The sequence below is a fragment of the Carcharhinus amblyrhynchos genome, unplaced genomic scaffold (genome assembly GCF_965287045.1).
Source record: "Carcharhinus amblyrhynchos unplaced genomic scaffold, sCarAmb.v2.hapA chromosome_205, whole genome shotgun sequence".
NCBI classification, from domain to species: domain Eukaryota; kingdom Metazoa; phylum Chordata; class Chondrichthyes; order Carcharhiniformes; family Carcharhinidae; genus Carcharhinus; species Carcharhinus amblyrhynchos.
The window spans coordinates 12,532-36,017 of NW_027649945.1; the positions used below are offsets into that span (position 1 = coordinate 12,532).

At 49.3% G+C, this 23,486-nt stretch overlaps 1 protein-coding gene across 1 annotated transcript; it reads left to right on the forward strand.

Annotated features, from left to right (window-relative positions):
* The first annotated feature begins 5,654 nt into the window (after positions 1-5,654).
* On the forward strand, positions 5,655-22,412 carry il7r (interleukin 7 receptor). Its single transcript, XM_080183274.1, has 5 exons — positions 5,655-6,430; positions 9,417-9,594; positions 14,576-14,654; positions 21,417-21,492; positions 21,618-22,412. Exons 1-5 carry the CDS (start codon positions 6,311-6,313, stop codon positions 22,152-22,154), a joined length of 990 nt encoding a protein of 329 aa, XP_080039400.1. The 5' UTR covers positions 5,655-6,310; the 3' UTR covers positions 22,155-22,412.
* The last annotated feature ends 1,074 nt before the right edge of the window (positions 22,413-23,486 follow it).

Here is a 23,486-nt window from a genome sequence, read left to right on the forward strand (position 1 = left end):
GAGAGGAAGGGAGGGGGGGAGGAAGGGGGAGAAAGGAAGGGAGGGGGGAGGAAGGGGGAGAGAGGAAGGGGGGGGAGAGAGGAAGGGAGGGGGGGAGGAAGGGGGAGAGAGGAAGGGAGGGGGGAGGAAGGGGGGAGAGAGGAAGGGAGGGGGGGAGGAAGGGGGAGAGAGGAAGGGAGGGGGGAGGAAGGGGGGAGAGAGGAAGGGAGGGGGGGAGGAAGGGGGAGAGAGGAAGGGAGGGGGGGAGGAAGGGGGAGAGAGGAAGGGAGGGGGGAGGAAGGGGGGAGAGAGGAAGGGAGGGGGGGAGGAAGGGGGGAGAGAGGAAGGGAGGGGGGAGGAAGGGGGGAGAGAGGAAGGGAGGGGGGGAGGAAGGGGGAGAGAGGAAGGGAGGGGGGAGGAAGGGGGAGAGAGGAAGGGAGGGGGGGAGGAAGGGGGAGAGAGGAAGGGAGGGGGGGAGGAAGGGGGAGAGAGGAAGGGAGGGGGGAGGAAGGGGGAGAGAGGAAGGGAGGGGGGAGGAAGGGGGAGAGAGGAAGGGAGGGGGGGAGGAAGGGGGAGAGAGGAAGGGAGGGGGGGAGGAAGGGGGAGAGAGGAAGGGAGGGGGGGAGGAAGGGGGAGAGAGGAAGGGAGGGGGGAGGAAGGGAGGGGGGAGGAAGGGGGGAGGGAGGAGGGGGAGGGAGGAAGGGGGGGAGGAAGGGGGAGAGAGGAAGGGAGGGGGGAGGAAGGGGGAGGGGAGGGGAGGGGAAGGGGGGAGAGAGGAAGGGGGGGGAGGAAGGGGGGAGGGAGGAAGGGACGGGGGGGAGGAAGGGACGGGGGAGGAAGGGACGGGGGGAGGAAGGGGGGAGGGAGGAAGGGAGGGGGGAGGAAGGGAGGGGGGGGAGGAAGGGGGGAAGGAGGAAGGGAGGGGGGGAGGAAGGGGGGAGAGAGGAAGGGAGGGGGGAGGAAGGGGGGAGAGAGGAAGGGGGGAGGGAGGAAGGGAGGAAGGGGGGAGGGAGGAAGGCTATTTCCCAGGGCTGAAATGGTCACTACGAGAGGACACTGGTTTAAGGTGCTGGGGAGCAAGTACAGAGGAGATGTTAGGGGTAAGTTTTTCACTCAGAGGGTGGTGAGTGAGTGGAATCGGCTGCCGTCGGGGGTGGTAGAGGCAAACTCACTGGGGTCTTTTAAGAGACTTCTGGATGAGTACATGGGATTTAATGGGATTGAGGGTTACAGATAGGCCTAGTAGGTAGGGATAGGATCAGCACAACTTGTGGGCCGAAGGGCCTGTTTGTGCTGTAGTGTTCTATGAAAGGGGGGAGGGGAGGGAGAAGGAGGAAGATGGGGAAGAGGGCAAGGGCGAAAGGGAGGGAGAGGGAAGGAGAGGGGGATACGGGGAGAGGGAGAGGGAGAGGGGAAAGAGAGAGTGGCAGCATAAGATTCTGACCCTCAGCTGGGGGCTGTCAGAAACGTGGATTGTGGAGTCTGGCAGCAGCCAATACTGTGCCCATTCTGTACCCTCTCAACAGAAACTGTGTCTGTTCCCTTACAGTGAGGACCAGGTGACTGAAAGCTGTGAGATTAACCCAAGAGTGACGCGCAGCTGTAGCGTTGCAATATCAAAGTTCGCCTTTTTTAATCGTTGCTGTATCCGAGTGAGCAAAATGGATTCTCCAGAAAGGAGCCTGTGTGTCCACAACAAAAAATCATTCACATGGGTGAGATATCAGTGATGAGAATATCACAGACAAAACCGACATGTACCAAGAACAAGGAACAAAGACAATTCCAGCACAGGAACAGGCCCTTCGGCCCTCCAATCCTGCACCAACCATGCTGCCCAACTTAACTAAAACCCCCTACCCTTCCAGGGACCATACCCCTCTATTCCCATCTCATTGATGTATTGTTAAGATGCTCCTTAAAACTCACTATCGTATCCCTTTCCCACTACCTCTCCTGGCAACAAATTCCAGGTACCCACCACTCTCTGTGTAAAAAACTTGCCTCGTACATCTCATTTAAACCTTGTCCCTCGCACCTTAAACCTGTGCCCCCTAGTAATTGACTCTTCCACCCTGGGAAAAAGCTTCTGACTATCCACTCTGTCCATGCCCCTCATAATCTTGTAGACTTCTATCAGGTCTCCCTCAACCTCCGTCATAGAAGACAGAGGATAGCAGTGGAAGGGTGTGTTTCTGAATGGAGGGCTGTGACAAGTGGTGTTCCTCAGGGATCAGTGCTGGGACCTTTGCTGTTTGTAATATATATAAATGATTTGGAGGAAAATGTAACTGGATTGGTTAGGAAGTTTGCGGATGACACAAAGGTTGGTGGATTTGTGGATAGCGATGAGGACCATCAGAGGATACAGCAGGATATAGATCAGCTGGAGACTTGGGTGGAGAGAACAAGTTCCAGTGAAAACATACCAAGTTTCTCCAAACTCTCCTCATTGCTAATGCCCTCCATACCAGGCAACATCCTGGTAAATCTTTTCTGTACCCTCTCCAAAGCCTCCACATCCTTCTGGTAGTGTGGTGACCAGAATTGAACACTATATTCCAAGTGTGGCCTCACTAAGGTTCTATAAAGCTGCAACATGACTTGCCAATTTTTAAACTCAATGCCCCGGTCGATGAAGGCAAGCATGCCGTATGCCTTCTTGACTACCTTCTCCACCTGCATTGCCACTTTCAGAGACCTGTGCACCTGTACATCCAGATCCCTCTGCCTATCAATACTCTTAAGGGTTCTGCCATTTACTGTATATTTCCTATCTGTATTAGACCTTCCAAAATACATTACCTCACATTTGTCCGGATTAAACTCCATCTGCCATCTCTCTGCCCAAGTCTCCAGCTGTGTTGAGTATAGGGCTAACGGGAGGACTTTGAATAGAGTGGAGGAGCAGAGGGATCTAGGTGTATGTGTACATAGATCCCTGAAAGTTGGGAATCAAGTAGATAAGGTTGTTAAGAAGGCATACGGTGTCTTGGCGTTTATTGGTAGGGGGATTGAATTTAGGAGTCGCAGCGTCATGTTGCAACTGTACACAACTCTGGTGCGGCCGCACTTGGAGTACTGTGTGCAGTTCTGGTCCCCACATTACAGGAAGGATGTGGAGGCTTTGGAGAGGGTGCAGAGGAGGTTTACCAGGATGTTGCCTGGTATGCAGGGGAGGTCCTATGAGGAGAGACTGAGGGATTTGGGGTTGTTTTCACTGGAAAGGAGGCGGCTAAGAGGGGATCTTATAGAAACATATAAGATGATTAGAGGTTTAGATAGGGTGGATGGTGATAGCCTGTTTCCTCGGATGGAGAAATCTAGCACGAGGGGGCATGGCTTTAAATTAAGGGGGGGTAGTTATAGGACGGATGTCAGGGGCAGGTTCTTTACCCAGAGGGTGGTGAGGGACTGGAATGCCCTGCCTGCTGCAGTTGTAAATGCGCCTAGTTTGGGGGCGTTTAAGAGATTGGTGGATAGGTTTATGGACGAAAAAGGAGTGGTTTAGATTAGTGGGTCAATGTTTTTTTTTAAAATAAGACTGGTCGGCGCAACATTGTGGGCCGAAGGGCCTGTTCCGCGCTGTAATGTTCTATGTTCTATGTTCTATGATCTATATCCTGCTGTATCCTCTGATGGTCCTCATCGCTATCCACTAATCCACCAACCTTTGTGTCATCCGCAAACTTACTAACCAATCCAGTTACATTTTCCTCCAAATCATTTATATATATTACAAACAGCAAAGGTCCCAGCACTGATCCCTGAGGAACACCACTTGTCACAGCCCTCCATTCAGAAACACACCCTTCCACTGCTACTCTCTGTCTTTGACTGAGCCAGTTTTGTACCCACCTTGCCAGCTCACCTCTGATCCCATGTGACTTCATCTTCTGCACCAGTCTGCCATGAGGGACCTTGTCAAAGGCTTTACTGAAGTCCATGTAGACAACATCCACTGCCCTACCCTCATCAATCATCTTCATCACTTCCTCGAGAAACTCGATCAAGTTCGTGAGACACAACCTCCCCTTCACAAAACCATGTTGCCTCTCACTAATACATCCACTTATTTCCAAGTGGTAATAAATCCTGTCTCGAAGAATTCTCTCCAATAATTTCCCTACCACTGATGTAAGGTTCACCAGCCTGTAATTACCTGGATTATTCTTGCTATCCTTCTTAAACAAAGGAACAACATCGGCTATTCTCCAATCCTCTGGGACCTCCCCTGTAGCCAGTGAGGATACAAAAATTTCTCTCAAGGCCCCAGCAATTTCCTCTCGTGCCTCTCTCAGTATTCTGGGGTAGATCCCATCAGGCCCTGGGGACTTGTCTACCTTAATGTTCCTCAAGAACCCCAATACCTCCCCCTTTTTGATTTCAACATGACTCAAACTATCTACACATCCTTTCCCAGACTCATCATCCAGCAAGTCCTTCTCTTTGGTGAATACTGGTACAAAATTCTCATTTAATACCTCACCCATTTCCTCTGGCTCCACACATAAATTCCCTCCCCTGTCCTTGAGTGGGCCAACCCTCTCCCTGGATACCCTCATGCTCTTTATATATGTATAAAAGCCTTGGGATTTTCCTTAATCCTGCTGGCCAATGATTTTTCGTGACCCCTTTTAACCCTCCTTACCCTTTGCTTCAGTTTCTTTCTACTTTCCTTGTATCCCACACTTGCTTCGTGTGTTCCCAACCTCCTGGCTTTAACAAATGCCTCCTTTTTCTCTTTGACTAGGCTCACAATATCTCTCATCATCCAAGGTTCCCAAAGCTTGCCATATTTATCCTTCACCCGTACATGAATGTGCCAGTCCTGAATCCCTATCAACCTACACTTAAAAGCTTTCCACATGCCAGATGTTGATTTGCCCTCAAGCATCTGCCCTCAATCTACATTCTTCAGTTCCTGCCTAATATTATTGTAATTAGCCTTCCCCCAATTTGAGGACTACACTTATCTTTATCCATCAGTACCTTAAAGCTCACTGAATTGTGATCACTGTTCTTGAACTGCTCCCTTACTGAAACATGGACCACATGGTCAGGCTCATTCCCCACTACCAGGTCCAATATGGCCCCTTCCCTAGTTGGACTATCTACATACTGTTTCAAGAAGGCCTCCTGGATGCTTCTTACAAACTCTGCCCCATCCATGCCCCAAGCATTAAGTGAATCCCAGTCAATACTGGGGAAGTTAAAATCTCTCACCACAACAGCCCTGTTACTTTTACACCTTACCAAAATTTGCCTACATATCTGTTTGTCTATCTCCCACTGCCAGTTGGGTGGCCTATAGTAAACACCCAATATTGTGACTACATCCTTCCTGTTCCTGAGCTCTACCCATACTACCTCGCTGTAGGAGCCCTCCAAGGTGTCCTCCCGCAGTACAGCTGTGATATTCTCCTTAACCAGTAGTGCAACTCCCCGACCCCTTTTACATCCCCCTCTACTCTGCCTGAAACATCTGTATCCTGGGACATTATGCTGTCAACTATGTACCGTCCACATTGAGAGAGAGACATCTCGCTACACAGAGAGCGACATACCCAGAGACACAGACACTGGGATACACCCATACATGGGGAGAAACAGAGATACACACAAACAGAGATATATAGAAACAGAGGGCACACACACAGAGATGGATACCCACACTCTCAGGGACAGACACATGGGACACACACAGACACACTGAGGGACAGGGACAGGGACAGACACACACACACATACACACGCACACTGAGGGATACACACACACTGAGGGACACACTCTGGGACAAATTCACTCCTTTAGCCCATCCCGTCTTGCCCTCTGCACTTCCACTGCCTCACTTGCCCACACTCCATCTCCCAAACTCAACTTGCCATCTGCTACTTTCCCCTTTACCTGCATCCTCACCCTCTAGTTCCAACCTCACTCCTCCTTACTCCTCACTGCTCTCCAACACTATCCTCAACCCCTCCTCCCTCACCTGCTGTCGCCTCCTCTGCCCACTTCATGCCCCTTGCCCCCTTCTCGACACTTGAGCAACTCCATCCCCTTAATCCCCTCTCCCAATCACTGCCCCCCCAGCCTCTCCTTTCAGTCAGCCATCTCTTGACCCTCTGGCTTTGCCACTTGCCTCTGTCCCTCTTCCTTAGCCACCTCGGGCCCTCTTTCTGCTTGAGAGTGCAGCTGAGTTCCACTCAGCAGTGAGGTGTCCATGTGCCCTGGGCTGTGTGTGAGTACTAGGTCCACCAGGGTGAAGTGATGTGAGTGTGTGATTTCTCTGTAGTGAAGCCGGGCCCCCCTTACAGAGTGAATGTCACCATGCTGATGGATGCTGAGGAAATTGAGCTGCTCTGGGCCACTCCCAGTGTCCGGTTCCAGGAGCTAACCAAAAATCTCCTTCACCAGATATCCTACCGGACCCCAGACTCCGAGTGGCAGGTAAGGATGCAAAGCAGCTCTGCAATATTTAACACAGCTTAGTGATGGGGTGCAATTGTTCCAGATGACACTCACTGTGGAACTGTGATCAGTACAACTAATACTTCCATTTCTATAGAAACTTTTCCATGATAAAACTTCCCAAGGTGCAGTGATTATGAAACAATATGAGACGGAGAGAAATGGCAGGCAGATGGTCAGAAACTTGGTCAAACGGTTGATTTAAGAAGAATCAAAGGTGAAAGTCAGATAGAGAGGGGGACAGACTCATTCACTGAGTATGTTTAAATGTTTAGGACAGAAAGGCAGAGATTTCTAGCAAGCAAACATAACAAGGCACGTGTGTCAGTGCGGGGAAATGGGGTGAGATGGAAGGTCACCCAGCCTGGGTATTGGGTAAACAGTCAGAGAATTTAGCCACAGTGGGAGAGTGGAGAGGGGTGGGGCGGGGGGGGGGGGGGTGTTGGGGTGGAGCCTGGACTGGGAGTGGGGCTGAGGTGGAGGTGGAGGTGAGGGTGGGGGAGGGGGTAGGGGTGAGGTGGGACTGGGAGGGGTGAGGATGGGAGTGGGGCTGGGGGGTAGGGGAGAGGGTGAGGTGGGACTGGGAGGGGTGAAAACATAAGAACATAAGAACATAAGAAATAGGAGCAGGAGTAGGCCATCTAGCCCTTCGAGCCTGCCCCGCCATTCAATAAGATCATGGCTGATCTGAAGTGGATCAGTTCCACATTCCCGCCCTCTCCCCATAACCCTTAATTCCCTTGTCTATCAGAAACCTATCTACCCGTGACTTAAAAATATTTAGCGAGGCAGCCTCCACCACTTCAACGGGCAGAGAATTCCAGAGATTCACCACCCTTTGAGTGAAGAAGTTCCTCCTCAACTCCGTTCTAAACTGCCCCCCCCTTTATCTTGAGGCTGTGCCCCCTAGTCCTGTTATCCTTTCTGAGCGGGAAGAGTCTCTCCACCTCTATCCTATCCATCCCATTCATCATCTTGTACGTCTCTATAAGATAAATTCTTATGTTCTTATGTTAGGGGAGAGGGGAGAGGGGAGAAGGGTATATGGTGAGGATGGGAGTGGGGCTGGGGGTGGGGGTGGGGGAGGGGGTGAGGTGGGACTGGGGGGAGTGAGGATGGGAGTGGAGCTGGGGGATAGGGGAGGGGGTGAGGAGGGACTGGGGGAGTGGGGTGGGGGTGGGGGTAGAGGGGAGTGGGAGGATGTGGAGATGGGTGAGGAGGGGGTGGAAGGGAGTGGGAGGGGATGAGGTGAAGGTGGGGGTGGGGGTGGGGGGTGGTCAGTGTCCAGGGGGAATCTAACGCTATGTTTTGAGATGATGTCAGCGAGGGGCAGAGTATAGATGGGGAACAGTGGGGTACAGGATAGAGCCTGAGGGAGGGAACAGAGGGCAAGGAGAAAAGAGAACCCATTGGCACTGACTCTCTGGCTCTGATTGGAGAGATCAGAATGGATCCGGTGGCAGGGGGGAGAGGAGCTGTCCCAGCCAGCTGGGCGAGAGGAGGATGGGGCGGTCACCGTGTGAAAGGCTGCAGACAGCTCGAGGAGGACACTGAGGGGAGGTTTGGGGAAGTGATGTGAATTTGATAAGAGCCATTGGAGCACCATGCTGTGATAGAAAGCTGATTGGAGGATTCAAATATGGAATTTCAGGGAAGATGGGCATGGATTTGGGAGGTGACAACATTGTCTCAGACTTTCCAGGAGAGGGAGGATGGAGATGGAGCAGTAGCTTGTAAAACATGGTGTGATTCCAGGGTTGTTTGGTCGGGTGGGGGGGGATTTACATCAGAGAGGGGCAACAGCTGAAGAGAATAGCGACTAACATGGGCCAAAGGCAGAGCTGTGGTGGTCAATGAGAATAGGGTCAAAGGAGCAGGAAGTACATGGGTGAGAGGGGTGTGGAGGGATATGGTCCAGGTGCAGGTCAGTGGGACTAGGCAGAAAAATGGTTCGGCACAGACAAGAAGGGCCAAGGGCCTGTTTCTGTGCTGTAATGTTCTATAAGACTAAGAACATAAGAAATAGGAGCAGGAGTAGGCCATCTAGCCCTTTGAGCCTGCCCCGCCATTCAATAAGATCATGGCTGATCTGTTGTGGCTCAGTTCCACATTCCCGCCCTCTCCCCATAGCCCTTAATCCCGTTGCCTACCAAAAACCTATCTACCCGTGGCTTAAATATATTTAGCGAGGCAGCCTCCACCACTTCAATGGGCAGAGAATTCCAGAGATTCACCACCCTTTGAGTGAAGAAGTTCCTCCTCAACTCCGTTCTAAACCGCCCCCCCTTTTATCTTGAGGCTGTGCCCTCTAGTCCTACTGTCCTTTCTGAGCGGGAAGAGTCTCTCCACCTCTATCCTATCCATCCCATTCATCATCTTATACGTCTCAATGAGATCTCCCCTCATTCTTCTAAACTCTAACGAGTACAAGCCTAGTTTATTCAGCCTCTCCTCATAGTTCAACCCCCTCAACTTATGGCTCTAAGTAGGTCACAGCTCAGAGACAGCATGACAGAGAGAGGAAGAGAAACTGGAGAAAGGGCCAGGGCTGGGTGAGGCCCAAAACTTAAAGCAACAGTAGCAGAGGGAATTGATTGAATGCTCTTGATCTGAGTGACAAAGAAGTTCAGGAGCTCCTGCTGTTTGTAGTTTGAGGTTAGGGTGGAGAAGAAGGAGGAAAAGAAGGACAATATCCAGATAAAACTGTCAAAAGACAGAAAAAGGTGACGGGATGGACAAGCAGAGAGGTTTGAAGAGAAAGAGGGAGCAGGGGGAGATCAGGGCATCACACCACCCACTGTGACATTCTCCATGGTGGAGGTGAGTACAGAGAATCCATGGTGAGGGGGAAGGGGTCTTCTCCCTTCAGTCAGGTCCAGTTAAGGAGATGATCGAGCAGCTTTCTCTGTCTAGAGTAATACAGACAACTCACGCTCTGTTCACTTCCCTTCCTCTGCCCCATCAGCTCCTGAATGTAACTGTCTGCTCAGTCAGACTATTGATGAAGAATTTGATTCCAAACTCCAAGTACATGGTTCGGATACGCTCGATCCCTGATCATGACTATTTCAGAGGAATATGGAGTGATTGGAGTCAAACTGTGAATTTCAAAACCCCATCAAGTGCCTCCACATTGAGTACAGGTACAGTCACTCAGCAAGCACCATGAGTCTATCTGGATAGAACTTGCTAATGTGTACTAACAGACACACACAATGTGTGTGGGAATTACCCACACATGGATTGTAAGAAATTCAACAATGTTTAAAATGATGAAAGTTTGGGACAAGTTACATCGATACGGAGGGTGGAATTTTGTCTGCCTGAGGCCAACGGAGAATGCTATTCTCCGAGCCTTGTCTGTCCCTGGAATTGGGGCGGGCACGCCGGTAAAATCCTGGTCAGAGTGTCCGCAGTGAGTGAAGGCTCTGGAACAAGAGCCACAGAGATACAAGCTTAAATAGCAGGGGTTTGGAACAGTGAGCGTGAGAAACATCTTTAGAGAGTTGTGAAAGTGTAGAACTCATTTCCTGGCTGAATGATTAAGACAGAAACAGCATCAATATTCAGGATTGAATTAGAGAGGTGATTGGAGGAAATGATGATGAGGGTTTGGGTGGAGGGTGGGTGAATGTGACTGGAATGATTAGGTGTGGAGGGTAAATACTAGCACAGACTGATGGGGCTGAATGGCCTGTGTGTGTTGTGTATATTTTTGTAGATTGAACAGATCAAGTGAACGTGGACACGTCGTAATGTAAATAAGAATGAGGAGGAGTAGGTCACTCAGTCCACTGCTCACGTTCCATCATTCAATACGATCCTGCTTAATCAGATTCTGTCTTGGCAACATCATGATGCTGACCCTGTAACAACCCACTACATGTGAGAGGATTGAAGCTCAGCTTGCATGAGCTCTTAGAGTCCAAACTCTCTTTTGATTTGTTCACATGATGTTGGTGTCACAAGCCAGCACTGATTCGCCATCCCTAATTGTCCTTGAGAAAGTGGTGGCCTTTTTGAACTGCTGGAATCCATGTGTTCTGATACACCCACAGTGCTGAGGGAGGGAGTTCCAGGATGACAGGGAAGGAATCACGATATATTTCCAAGTCAGGATGGTTCCCGTGCATCAGATATCCTTGTCCTTCTAGGTACAGGTCCTGAGTTCAGAGGGTATTGCTGAAAAAGCCTTGGTGAGTTGCTATAGTGCATCTTGTAGATGACACACACTGTTTCCACTGTGTATCAGAAGTGGAGAGAGGTGGACAGTTTAGGATGGTAGATGGGGTGCCAACTCAGAGAGCTGTTTTGTCATGGCTGGTGTTCAGCTTCTTGAGTTTTTGCAGGATCTATAGCCATCTAAGCAAGTGTGAGAGGGCCTCAGAGAAACAGCTAAAATCCTGCTGGGAATGGACAGGCTAGATGGGAGAAGAATGTTCCTGATGTTGGGAAGTACAGAACTAGGGGTCACAGTCTAAGAATAAGGGATAAGTCATTCAGGACTGAGATAGAACATAGAACATAGAACATTACAGCGCAGAACAGGCCCTTCGGCCCACGATGTTGCGCCGACCAATTAAAAAAGCAATGACCCTCTAACCTAAACCAATCCCTTTCCATCCATAAACCTATCCACGGATCTCTTAAACGCCCCCAAACTAGGCGCATTTACAACTGCAGCAGGCAGGGCATTCCAATCCCTCACCACCCTCTGGGTAAGGAACCTACCTCTGACATCCATCCTATATCTACTGTTGTAAAAATCAGCCTGTTTTAACCCTTATACGATGGACAAATAATTGAGTAGACGTCTTATTAGTACAAACAGTATTTAATTAAACCCACACAATCAATAATCACCCACCCGACCAACAATAAGTTATCTTACAGAAATGCTAGAATTCAAGTACAATACAAGACCTTGACTGAACTTTGTGTGATTGACAAATACCCAAACAGATACTGGCCTTTATCTGTGTGCTGGTCTTGGTAGTTGTCTGTGTAGTTTGGTCCTTTGCTCTGGTCTGGCATTCTGGCTGTAGTCTCTCTTTCTTCCTTCTCGGGTGTGGTGGCTCTCCTCTTGCTGGCGATGTTCACCATTGTTGTAGCTTGTTCGTGGGGTCAGAGAGAGAGAGATTCCTGGTTGTGCAGCATCCTTTATACCCCGTTTGGTTTCACGCCCTTTTTTTGGCCATTGCCAATCAATCGATCAGGACTTGATCGCCCTGATCGATAAGAGTCCAATCAGGTGCTACCACACCAATCTCTGGGTGTGTCCCTGGCGTGGGTATGCCGGTGTTGGACTGGCGTAAACACAGTAAAAAGTCTGACAACACCAGGTTTTAGTCCAACCTATTTATTTGACAATATACTTGCAAGCTTTCGGGTTAGCCCCTTCGAAGGGGCTAACCCGAAAGCTTGCGAGTATATTATCAAATAAATAGGTTGGACTAAAACCTGGTGTTGTCAGACTTTTTACTGTGTCCCTGGCGACCATGCCTGTAGGTGTTGTAGGCACATAGGTCACATACCTTCCTCCTAAATAAGGATTCACGGTGCCTTTACGTCTGGCACACAACCCAGTGTGATCAGAAAGTCTCATTCATCCTGGAGATGGCCCATATCCTGTGTATTCACTCATCAGGGTTGCAGCCTGTTTGTCTGTCTTTAAACTGCAGCCTGTCAGTTTAGTTTCTTGCCCAGTTGTCCCAGAGTGCTTTACAAAACGCCATCTTAGATGGCCTGTTTGGCTACACTACCACCCCTTAATTTAAAGCTATGCTCCCTCGTGCTAGCTTTCTCCATCTGAGGAAAAAGGCTATCACTATCCACCCTGTCTAAACCTCTAATCATCTTATATGTTTCAATAAGGTCCCCTCTTACCCGCCTTCTTTCTAACGAAAACAACCCCAAATCCCTCAGTCTCTCCTCATAGGACCTCCCCTCCATACCAGGCAACATCCTGGTAAACCTCCTCTGCACCCTCTCCAAAGCCTCCACATCCTTCCTATAATGTGGGGACCAGAACTGCACACAATACTCCAAGTGCGGACGCACCAGAGTTTTGTACAGTTGCAACATGACGTTGCGGCTCCTAAATTCAATCCCCCTACCAATTAACGCCAAGATACCGTATGCCTTCCTAACTACCTTATCTACTTGATTCCCAACTTTCAGGGATCTATGTACACATACACCTAGATCCCTCTGTTCATCAACACTATTCAGAGTCCTACCGTTAGCCCGATACTCTACACATCTGTTATTCCTGCCAAAGTGAATTACCTCACACTTTTCCGCATTAAACTCCATCTGCCACCTCTCGGCCCAGCTCTGCAACTTGTCCAAGTCTCTCTGTAAACTATGACACCCCTCTTCACTATCTACCACTCCTCCGACTTTGGTGTCATCAGCAAATTTACTGATCCACCCAACTATACCCTCATCCAGATCATTTATAAAAATTACAAACAGCAGTGGCCCCAAAACAGATCCCTGAGGCACACCACTTGTAACCGAACTCCATGACGAATACTTACCATCAACCACCACCCTCTGTGTCCTATCTGCTAGCCAATTCCTGATCCAATTAACTAAATCACCCTCAATCCCATACATCTGCATTTTCTGCAGCAGCCTTCCATGGTGAACCTTATCAAACGCCTTACTAAAGTCCATATATACCATGTCAACTGCCTTACCCCCATCCACCTCTTTGGTCACTTTCTCAAAAAACTCAATAAGGTTAGTAAGGCACGACCTACCCTTCACAAAACCATGCTGACTATCTCCAATCAATACATTACTCTCTAAATAACTATAAATCCTATCCCTAATAATTTTTTCTAAAACTTTGCCCACAACAGAAGTAAGACTCACCGGTCTATAATTCCCGGGGAAGTCTCTGTTCCCCTTCTTAAACAATGGGACAACATTCGCTATCCTCCAGTCTTCCGGCACCATACCTGTGACCAACGACGACCTGAAGATCAGTGCCAGAGGCTCTGCAATCGCCTCTCTTGCCTCCCAGAGAATCCTAGGGTAAATCCCGTCCGGCCCAGGGGACTTATCTATTTTCAAACCCTCAAGAATAGCTAGTACATCCTCCTTATCTACTTCAATACTATTCAGTTTACAACCCTGTAACCCAGTGTTCTCCACAGCTACATTCATGTCTCCCTGCGTGAATACCGAAGAGAAATATTGGTTCAATGCCTCTCCAATCTCTTCCGGTTCCACACATAAATTCCCACTGCTGTCTCTAACTGGCCCTGATCTTGCCCTAACCAATCTTCTGTTCTTAACATATCTATAGAACGCCTTAGGATGATGAGGAAGAATTTCTTCACTCAGAGTTATGAACCTGTGGAATCCTCTACCACAGAAAGCTGTTGGGGCCAGCTTGTTAAATATGTTCAAGGGTGAACTGGACGTGGCCCTTGTGGCAAAAGGGATCAAGGAATATTGAGAGAAAGTGGGACTGAGATATTGATAGTGCATGATCAACCATGATCATATTGAATGGTGGGGCAGGTTCGAAGGGCTGAATGGCCTACTCCTGCTCCTATTTACTATGTTTCTATGAGAATATTCCATCACACTCTTGACTTGTGTCTTGTAGATGGTGAACAAACTTTGGGAACTCAAATATCTAGATTGTTCTCCCCAGCAATGGTTAGTGTCACAGAATCATCGAGCTCAGAAAAGGCCCTTCGGCCCATCAATTCTACACCAACACATTAAAAATATCTGAACTCCCAACTAATCCCATTTACCAGCACTTGGCCCATCGCCCTGAATGTTATGACGTACCAAGCACTCATCCAGGTACTTTTTAAGGGATGTGAGGCATCCCACCTCCACCACCCTCCCAGGCAGCACATTCCAGACCCTCACCCCCCTCTGGGTAAAAAGGTTTTTAATTCTCACAACCTCAATGCTTCCTATGGCATTCTGTGATGATATTGTAGTCAGTACGAACATACAAACACATACAAAGGTACAGTATAGAACATTAAAACATGCAGTGTTTACTTTTTCAATGTGTTTTAAATGAGACAGGGACATTGTAACCTCACAAACCTGATACATGTTGATTTTCTGGCTTGTTTTTTTTTACAGGTGTCAAGCTAACAATCTCCTTGCTGATCCTGCTTTTCTTCTTTCTTTTTGGCCTGAGTGCACTATTCTGGGAGAACAGGTCAGCCCCTGTTAACAACATTTACCACCACCAATTATAATGTGTCATAATTCCCCCTCCCACACCCCCATGTACACTCTCCCCTATCACTGACTCTCCCCCCATTCCCCCTCCCACACCCCCATGTACACTCTCCCCTATCACTGACTCTCCCCCCCATTCCCCCCTCCCACACCCCCATGTACACTCTCCCCTATCACTGACTCTCCCCCCATTCCCCCCTCCCACACCCCCATGTACACTCTCCCCTATCACTGACTCTCCCCCCATTCCCCCTCCCACACCCCCATGTACACTCTCCCCTATCACTGACTCTCCCCCCCATTCCCCCCTCCCACACCCCCATGTACACTCTCCCCTATCACTGACTCTCCCCCCCATTCCCCCTCCCACACCCCCATGTACACTCTCCCCTATCACTGACTCTCCCCCCATTCCCCCTCCCACACCCCCATGTACACTCTCCCCTATCACTGACTCTCCCCCCCATTCCCCCCTCCCACACCCCCATGTACACTCTCCCCTATCACTGACTCTACCCCCCATTCCCCCTCCCACACCCCCATGTACACTCTCCCTCTGTTGTTGTGTTTGTTGGTATTGTTCTGGTAAATTCCACCGGTGTGAATCAAGTTAATTATCTTGGTGGCCCCAGGATTGAATGAGTTATTCATCACAGTTTTCCAGGATTCTGGTGAAGTTGGGAGCAGAGAGATGGGAATTTGTGTTCCTTTCCCAATCCTACATCCTGCCGGGCTGCGGCTGGCTCCAGTTTGTTGAGGTTTACTCGAATCTGTTTGTTGAAGGCATCATCCACGTCCTCAGCTGAACCCTGTGAAAATCAAATCCAGCAACTTCCAAATCAGTCAGTTCAAATCAGCTTTTAAAGTTTATTTATTAATCACAAATAGGCTTACATTAACACTGCAATGAAGTTACTGTGAAAATCCCCTAGTCGCCACACACTCCGGCCCCTGTTCGGGTACACTGAGGGAGAATTGAGTGTGGCCAATGCACCCTAACCAGCATGGGGTCTGGGAGGAAACCGGAGAACCCAGAGGAAACCCACACAGACACGGGGAGAACGTGCAGACTCCACAGACAGTGACCCAAGCCGGGAATCGAACCCGGGTCCCTGGCACTGTGAGACAGCAGTGCTAACCACTGTGTCACCGTGCTGCCAGGAATCAAACTCGAGTTCCTGGTGCTGAGAGGCAGCAGTGCTAACCACTGTGCCACCCACATGGTTTTCGTATAAAAATGCACTTTCAGTGACATCATCTGTGGAAACAAAGTTGTTTCTTCATCTCCAAACCACACCACTCCCTATCTCTGTAACCTCCTCCAGCCCCTACGCCCCTCCCTATTTCTGTAACCTCCTCCAGCCCCTACACCCCTCCCTATATCTGTTATCTCCTCCAGCCCCTACACCCCTCCCTATCTCTATAACCTCCTCCAGCCCCTACACTCCCTCCCTATCTCTGTAACCTCCTCCAACCCCTACGCCCCTCCCTATATCTGTTATCTCCTCCAGCCCCTACGCTCTCCCTATTTGTTACCTCCTCCAGCCCCTCCCTATTTCTGTTACCTCCTCCAGCCCCTCCACCCCCTCCCTCTCTCTGTCACCTCCTCCAGCAGTCCCAGAACTCTCCCTATCTCTGTAACCTCCTCCAGCTCCAACAATCCTCCTTATTGCTGAAACCTTCTTCACCTGGGGATCTGTCCAGCTTAATGCATTTAAAGATACTCAACACTTTCTCCTTCATTATATTTACCTGCCCGAGAGTATTCAAACACTCCTCCCTCACCTTAACATTCCCCATACCCCTCTCCTTAGTGAATACCAATGCAAAGTACTCATCAAGGATCTCACCCACTTCCTGTGGCTCCACACAAAACTTCCCTCCATTGTCCTTGAGTGGGCCAACTCTTTCCCTGGCTACCCTCTTGCTCCTAATATATGTACATAATGTGGTCCTTAATGACTGCTACCCTTTTCCTAGTTATCCTTAGCATACCTGAAAAACAACATTTGGATTTTCCTTTATTCTACCTGCCAGTATCCTTGCATGTCTCCTTTTGTGCTGGTTAGGTACATTGGCCATGCTAAATTCTCCCTCTGTGTACCTAAACAGATGCTGGAGTGCGGAGACTAGGGAATTTTCACTAACTTCATTGCAATGTTAATGTAAGCCGACTTGTGACACTAATGAATAAACTTGGTGACAAGAGGTACATCACACCTTTCCTACACCCACTGCACCCCCATTTTCCACTCCACCAGTCACTCTTGGGACCCTTGCTGTTTCGCATATATGTTAATGGCCTAGAGTTGGGTGCACTGGAGACAGTTTGAAAACTGATGAATCATACAAAACTTGGAATTATTGTAAACTGTGAAGAGGACAGTGTAGAAATGCAAAAGGACATTGACAAGCTGATGGAGTGGACAGAAAGGTGGCAGATGAAGTTCAATGCAGAGAAGTGTGAGGTGATGCGCTTGGATAGGAACAACATGGAAAGACAACATAAAATAAAGGGTACATCTGTAAAGAAGTGGCAGGAGCAGAAAGACATGGATGTGTATGTGCATAAACGTCAAAGGTAGCAGGACAGGTGGACAGAGTATTAATAAAGCATATTGTCTGTAGTTTCCAACTATGTCTGTAGTTGGAAAAATGCTAGAATCCGTCATCAAAGAAGAAATAGCGAAGCACCTAGAAGAGAATGGTTTGATCGAGCAGACGCAGCACGGATTCGTTAAGGGGAGGTCGTGTTTGACGAATTTATTGGATTTCTATGAGGATGTGACTAGTGTGGTAGACAGAGGGGAACCGGTGGATGTGTTTTTAGATTTCCAGAAGGCGTTTGATAAGGTGCTTCATAAAAGGTTGCTTCAGAAGGTTAGGGTGCACAGAGTTGGGGGTAAGGTGTTAGTGTGGATAGAGGATTGGCTGTCTAATAGGAAGCAGAGAGTTGGTATCAATGGGTGCTATTCTGGTTGGCGGTTGGTGCCTAGTGGAGTGCCCCAGGGATCGGTGCTGGGGCCTCAGCTATTTACCATTTACATAGATGATCTGGAGGAGGGGGCTGAGTGTAGGGTGACAAAATTTGCTGATGACACGAAGATGAGTGGAAAAGCAAATTGAGTGGAGGGTGTGGAAAGTCTGCAGAGAGACCTGGATAGGCTGAGCGAGTGGGCAAGGACCTGGCAGATGGAGTATAATGTTAGCAAATGTGAGGTTATCCACTTTGGCAAAAATAATAGTAGGAAGGATTATTATTTAAAGGGCGAAAAGCTGCAGCATGCTACAGTGCAGAGGGACCTGGGGGTCCTTGTGCACAAATCGCAAAAACTCAGTCTGCAGGATCAGCAGGTGATCAAGAAGGCGAATGGGATGTTGGCCTTTATAACGAGGGGGATAAAATATAAAAGTAGGGAGGTCTTGCTGCAACTGTACAGGGCACTGGTGAGGCCGCAGCTGGAGTACTATGTGTAGTTTTGGTCGCCGTACTTGCACAAGGGTATTTTGGCCTTGGAGGGAGTGCAGAGGAGGTTCACTATGTTGATACCGGAGATGAGGGGGTTGGACAATGAAGAGAGACTAAATAGACTGGGTGTGTACTCGTTGGAGTTTAGAAGGATGAGGGGGGATCTTATAGAGACGTATAAGATAATGAAAGGGATGGATAGGGTAGAGGTAGAGAGATTCTTCCCGCTTAGAAAGGATAGCAGGACTAGAGGGCACAGCCTCAAGATAAGGGGGAGGGCAGTTTAGATCAGAGTTGAGGAGGAACTTCTTCACTCAAAGGGTGGTGAATCTCTGGAATTCTCTACCCGTTGAAGTGGTGGAGGCTACCTCGCTGAATATATTTAAGTCACGGGTAGATAGGGGAATTAAGGGTTATGGGGAGAAAGCAGGAAAGTGGAACTGATCCACTTCAGATCAGCCATGATCTTATTGAATGGAGGGGCAGGCTCGAAGGGCTAGATGGCCAATTCCTGCTCCTATTTCTTATGTTCTTATGTATCCTGAGGTTTATTAACAAGGGCATAGATTACAAGAATAAAGAGTTTATGATGAACTTGTGTGAGGCATGAGTTGGAATGTTGTGTACAGTGAGTCTAACCTCAGTGGTTGGTAAGTTGATGGAGAAGATCTTGAGAGGCAGGACTTATGAACATTTGGAGAGGTATAATATGATTAAGAATAGTCAGCACGGCTTTGTCAAAGGCAGATCATGCCTTACGAGCCTGATTGAATTTTTTGAAGATGTGACTAAATACATTGATGAAGGAAGAGCAATAGATGCAGTATATATGGACCTCAACAAGGTATTTGAAAAGGTGCCCCATGCAAGGCTTATTGAGAAAGTGAGGGAGTATGGGATCCAAGGGGACATTGCTTTGTGGATCCAGAACTGGCTTGCCCACAGAAGGCAGAGAGTGGTTGTAGATGGGTGTTTTTCTGCATGGAGGTCAGTCACCAGTGGAGTGCCCCAGGGATCTGTTCTGGGATCCTTACTCTTTGTGATTTTTATAAATGACCTGGATGAGGAAGTGGAGGGATGGGTTGGTAAGTTTACTGATGACACAAAGGTTGGTGGTGTTGTGGATAGTCTGGAGGGATGTCAGAAGTTGGAGCGAGACATAGATAGGATGCAAGACTGGGTGGAGAAGTGGCAGATGGAGTTTAACCCAGATAAGTGTGAAGTGGCTCATTTTGGCAGGTCACATAGGATGGCAGAATATAATATTAATGGTAGGACTCTTGGCAGTGTGGAAGATCAGAAGGATTTGGGGTCTGAGTTCATAGGATGCTCAAATCAGCTACGCAGGTAGAGGATGTGATCAAGAAGGCGTATGGTGTACTGGCCTTCATCAATCGAGGGACTGAGTTTACGAGTCAAGGGATAATGTTGCAGCTAGATAGGACCTGGTCAGACCCACTTGGGGTACTGTGCGCAGTTCTGGTCGCCTCATTACAGGAAGGATGTGGAAGCCATAGAAAGGGTGCAGAGGAGATTTACAAGGATGTTGCCTGGATTGGGGAGCATGCCATATGGGGATAGGTTGAGAGAGCTCGGCCTTTTCTCCGTGGAGAGACGAAGGATGAGAGGTGACCTGATAGAGGTGTATAAGATGTTGAGAGGTATACATAGGGTGGATTCTCAGAGGCTTTTTCCCAGGGATGAAATGGTTGCCACGAGAGGACACAGGTTTAAGGTGCTGGGGAATAGGTACAGAGAAGATGTCAGGGGTAAGTTTTTCACTCAGAGTGTTGTGGGTGCGTGGAATGGGCTGCCGGCAACGGTGGTGGAGGTGGGTTCGATAGGATCTTTTATGAGACTTTTAGATAAGTACATGGGACTTAGTAAGATAGAGGGTTATAGATAAGCCTAGTAATCTCTAAGGGACGGACATCTTTGGCACAACTTTGTGGGCTGAAGGGCCTGTATTGTGCTATAGTTTTTCTGATTCTATGCACTGTCTGAGAGTGTGGTGGAGACAGTTTCACACAGTGAGTGGTTAGGATCTGGAATGTACTGTCTGAGAGTGTGGTGGAGACAGATTCACACAGCGAGTGGTTAGGATTTGGAATGGGTAATCCCTGAATGATCCTTCAAAGAGCCGGCATGGATATGATTATCAGAATAGCGTCCTTCAGGACTGGAACCATTCTATGGAATAACATAACAAAGAACAAAGAACAACCCAGCATGGGAAACAAGCCCTTTGGCCCAACGAGCCCGCGCCACCGCATCTCCCTACACCTACCCTGCCCTGTGTGTATGTTAATGGAACCCTTAATGTAGCCAGATTCAGGAGAGAATAGTGTCAATTTGGTACACCAATCAGCCTAAGAGCACATCTTTGGGGTGTGGGAGGAAACCGGAGCACCCAGAGGAAACCCACGCAACCACAGGGAGAATGCGCAAACTCCCACAGACACCGTCCCAAATCCATGTATCTGCACAGCTAGCAGTGATAGTCACTGAGCTGTTGCGGTGCCCGACTGCTGGTCCAGGATTAAGCACACACAACGACACGAAATACTAGGCCACCTCCAAGAGCAGCCCACGCACGACCCACCGTGTGCATGCCCCTCGTTTGACAACAAGGTGGACCGACCCTGTGGAATAAAAAGACAAAACATTAACATGTAATACTACATTTCCGGTGTCGTCCCGAGGCTCTGACCCTATTTAATACCGTCTACTATAACCCTCCATCCCTGTTTCGCTCATGTGTCTGTCTAAGTAAACCTTAAACAAGTCCAATGTGCTTGCCTCCACCACCTTACTTGGTAGCGCGTTCCACACCCCCTGCGTCAAAAACCTTCCTCTCATATCCAAATTATACTTCTCCCCCCTCACCCTTAGATCGTGACCTCTCGTAATTGTCCCCAATCTAGGGAAAAGCCTATCACTACTGACTCTATCTATTCCCTTCATTATTTTATACACCTTTATCAGATCCCCCCTTAATCTCCGTCTTTCTAAGGAGAAGAGCCCCAGTTTCTCCAACCTTTCCTCGTAACTTAGTCCTTCCATGCCAGGAATATTCCATGACACCACCTCTACCCGACACGCGAGCAATACATATCCACATCTCGCTCCCCCCAGCTACATTAGACTGCTACATCAGAGGGCAGCACAAAGATGGAGTGTGTGAGAGATAAGGAATGCGAGCTTCTTGCTCAGATACTGAGCCATCCTCTCACAGCAAACAAGAAACTCACTCATTTCTTTCCTCAACAGGATCAAACCTCACATTTGGCCTAAAGTCCCAAATCCTAAATGTGCCCTGGAACGTATCTACATGAAACCCGGCAAGGTAAGGCTTAGCACAGAAGGTGGGAGTGTTTGATGGGGGACAGTATAGATGGGACCCGCGCCAGTGGCACAGCTCTGCGTCTTGCGGCAGTATCACAGCGCTGAGTGTTGTGTGCTCTGTTACAGGTGGGTGAAGTGAGTTTTAATCCATACATCTTCCTGGATGTGATGGTGAGCAGAGTGGATATGATTCAGATCAAAGGAGCCCAGATGTGCCATCGGAACCTGTCCGCAGTCTGCGAGGCTGCTGAGGGCGACAGCAACATCGAGAGGGAGCTGCTCTTATCAGCCGATCCCACAGTGGAGAGAGCAGGAAACATCAGAACCAGCATCCCACAGATTGCAGCGCACACCCCTGAGCCACACAACAAGGCAGTGGAGCCTGAGAGGGGAGCCCGCATGTGTAAGGGAGCCTCTGGCCCTCCATCCTGCCTCTCCCGAGGCATTCAACTCCGTGGCAGGGTGGGGACTCACTGCAACTCGTTGGGCCCCCTGCCTGGGGACATCCCACATGGTGGAGCAGCTTGTATGGAAGAGAGCGCTCAGGTCACAGAGAGGCCTGGGGTCAGAAGCACCAATGTGGGCTCAAACTTCCCTGGCAGCCCTGTTGCCCCTCCCGATGAATCGTACATCACCATGTCCAATCTATATAAGATACAGTAGGGGGAGAGCCCAGACTGAGGCTCACACCCTGCAGGCCCACACCAGAAGCCCACGCTGCCCAGGGCCAGATATGAGGCCCCACAACCCTGGTTGATCCTTTGCACGCCCACAGTCCCACAGGCCCCCAGTTCCACATTCACTGGGTCCACACTTCACACACCGAAACTGCAGGTACGCCCAGCATGTGCACTCTCAGAGGGTCAGTACTGAGGGAGTGCCACACTGTCAGAGGGTCAGTGCTGAGGGAGTGCCGCACTGTCAGAGGGTCAGTGCTGAGGGAGTGCCGCACTGTCAGAGGGTCAGTGCTGAGGGAGTGCCGCACTGTCAGAGGGTCAGTGCTGAGGGAGTGTCGCACTGTCAGAGGGTCAGTGCTGAGGGAGTGCCACACTGTCAGAGGGTCAGTGCTGAGGGAGTGCCGCACTGTCAGAGGGTCAGTACTGAGGGAGTGCCGCACTGTCAGAGGGTCAGTACTGAGGGAGTGCTGCACTGTCAGAGGGTCAGTACTGAGGGAGTGCCGCACTGTCAGAGGGTCAGTGCTGAGGGAGTGCCGCACTGTCAGAGGGTCAATGCTGAGGGAGTGCCACACTGTCAGAGAGTCAGTACTGAGGGAGTGCCGTACTGTCAGAGGGGCCACCTTCCAGATGAGACATTAAGCTGAGGGTTTGTCTTTTCTCTGATATCCATGTTCAGTGAGGGAGCAGTTAAATCTTTCCCAGGGTCCAGGTCAATATTCACCTGACATCAGTGACATATATTGACTGGACAAGATTACATTACTGTTTATATGCTGATTGATTGCCCCGTTTTATCAATTCAAACACTAATCAGTGCTGACCCTCTGGCTCTGCATAGTTACATTTACAATGACAGTCGCTGCTGATGATTCGGGAACAGCTCCAGTCATGCTCGGAGCTGGAGTTTATGTGTCTCCAATTGCTGATATTTCTATTCTCGTTACCTCAGGCCCACTCCTTATCACTCATTCCCACTCTGCTCCTCTCATTTCCCCAGTTCCCAGTCCATTGGGTATCCAATTTCTCACCTACCAGTGGACTGCTTGTGAGAGAGAAGCAAGCTGAAGGTGTGGAGTCATGGGAAGGAGGCAGAGTGGGGTTTAGAGGAAGGTGAAGCCACATCTGGCACCCACTGAGGTTAAACAGCTTATAGACTCACTCAAGACCAAAGGTGTCAATGGGAATTGGACAGTAAATGTTCTCTCTGCTGCTCGGCAGTCTGCAACATGCAGTGAGATTGGCTGCATACAGGAGCCCAGAGTTCACACTCACACACACAGATAGCCCAGAGTTCACACTCACACACACAGATAGCCCA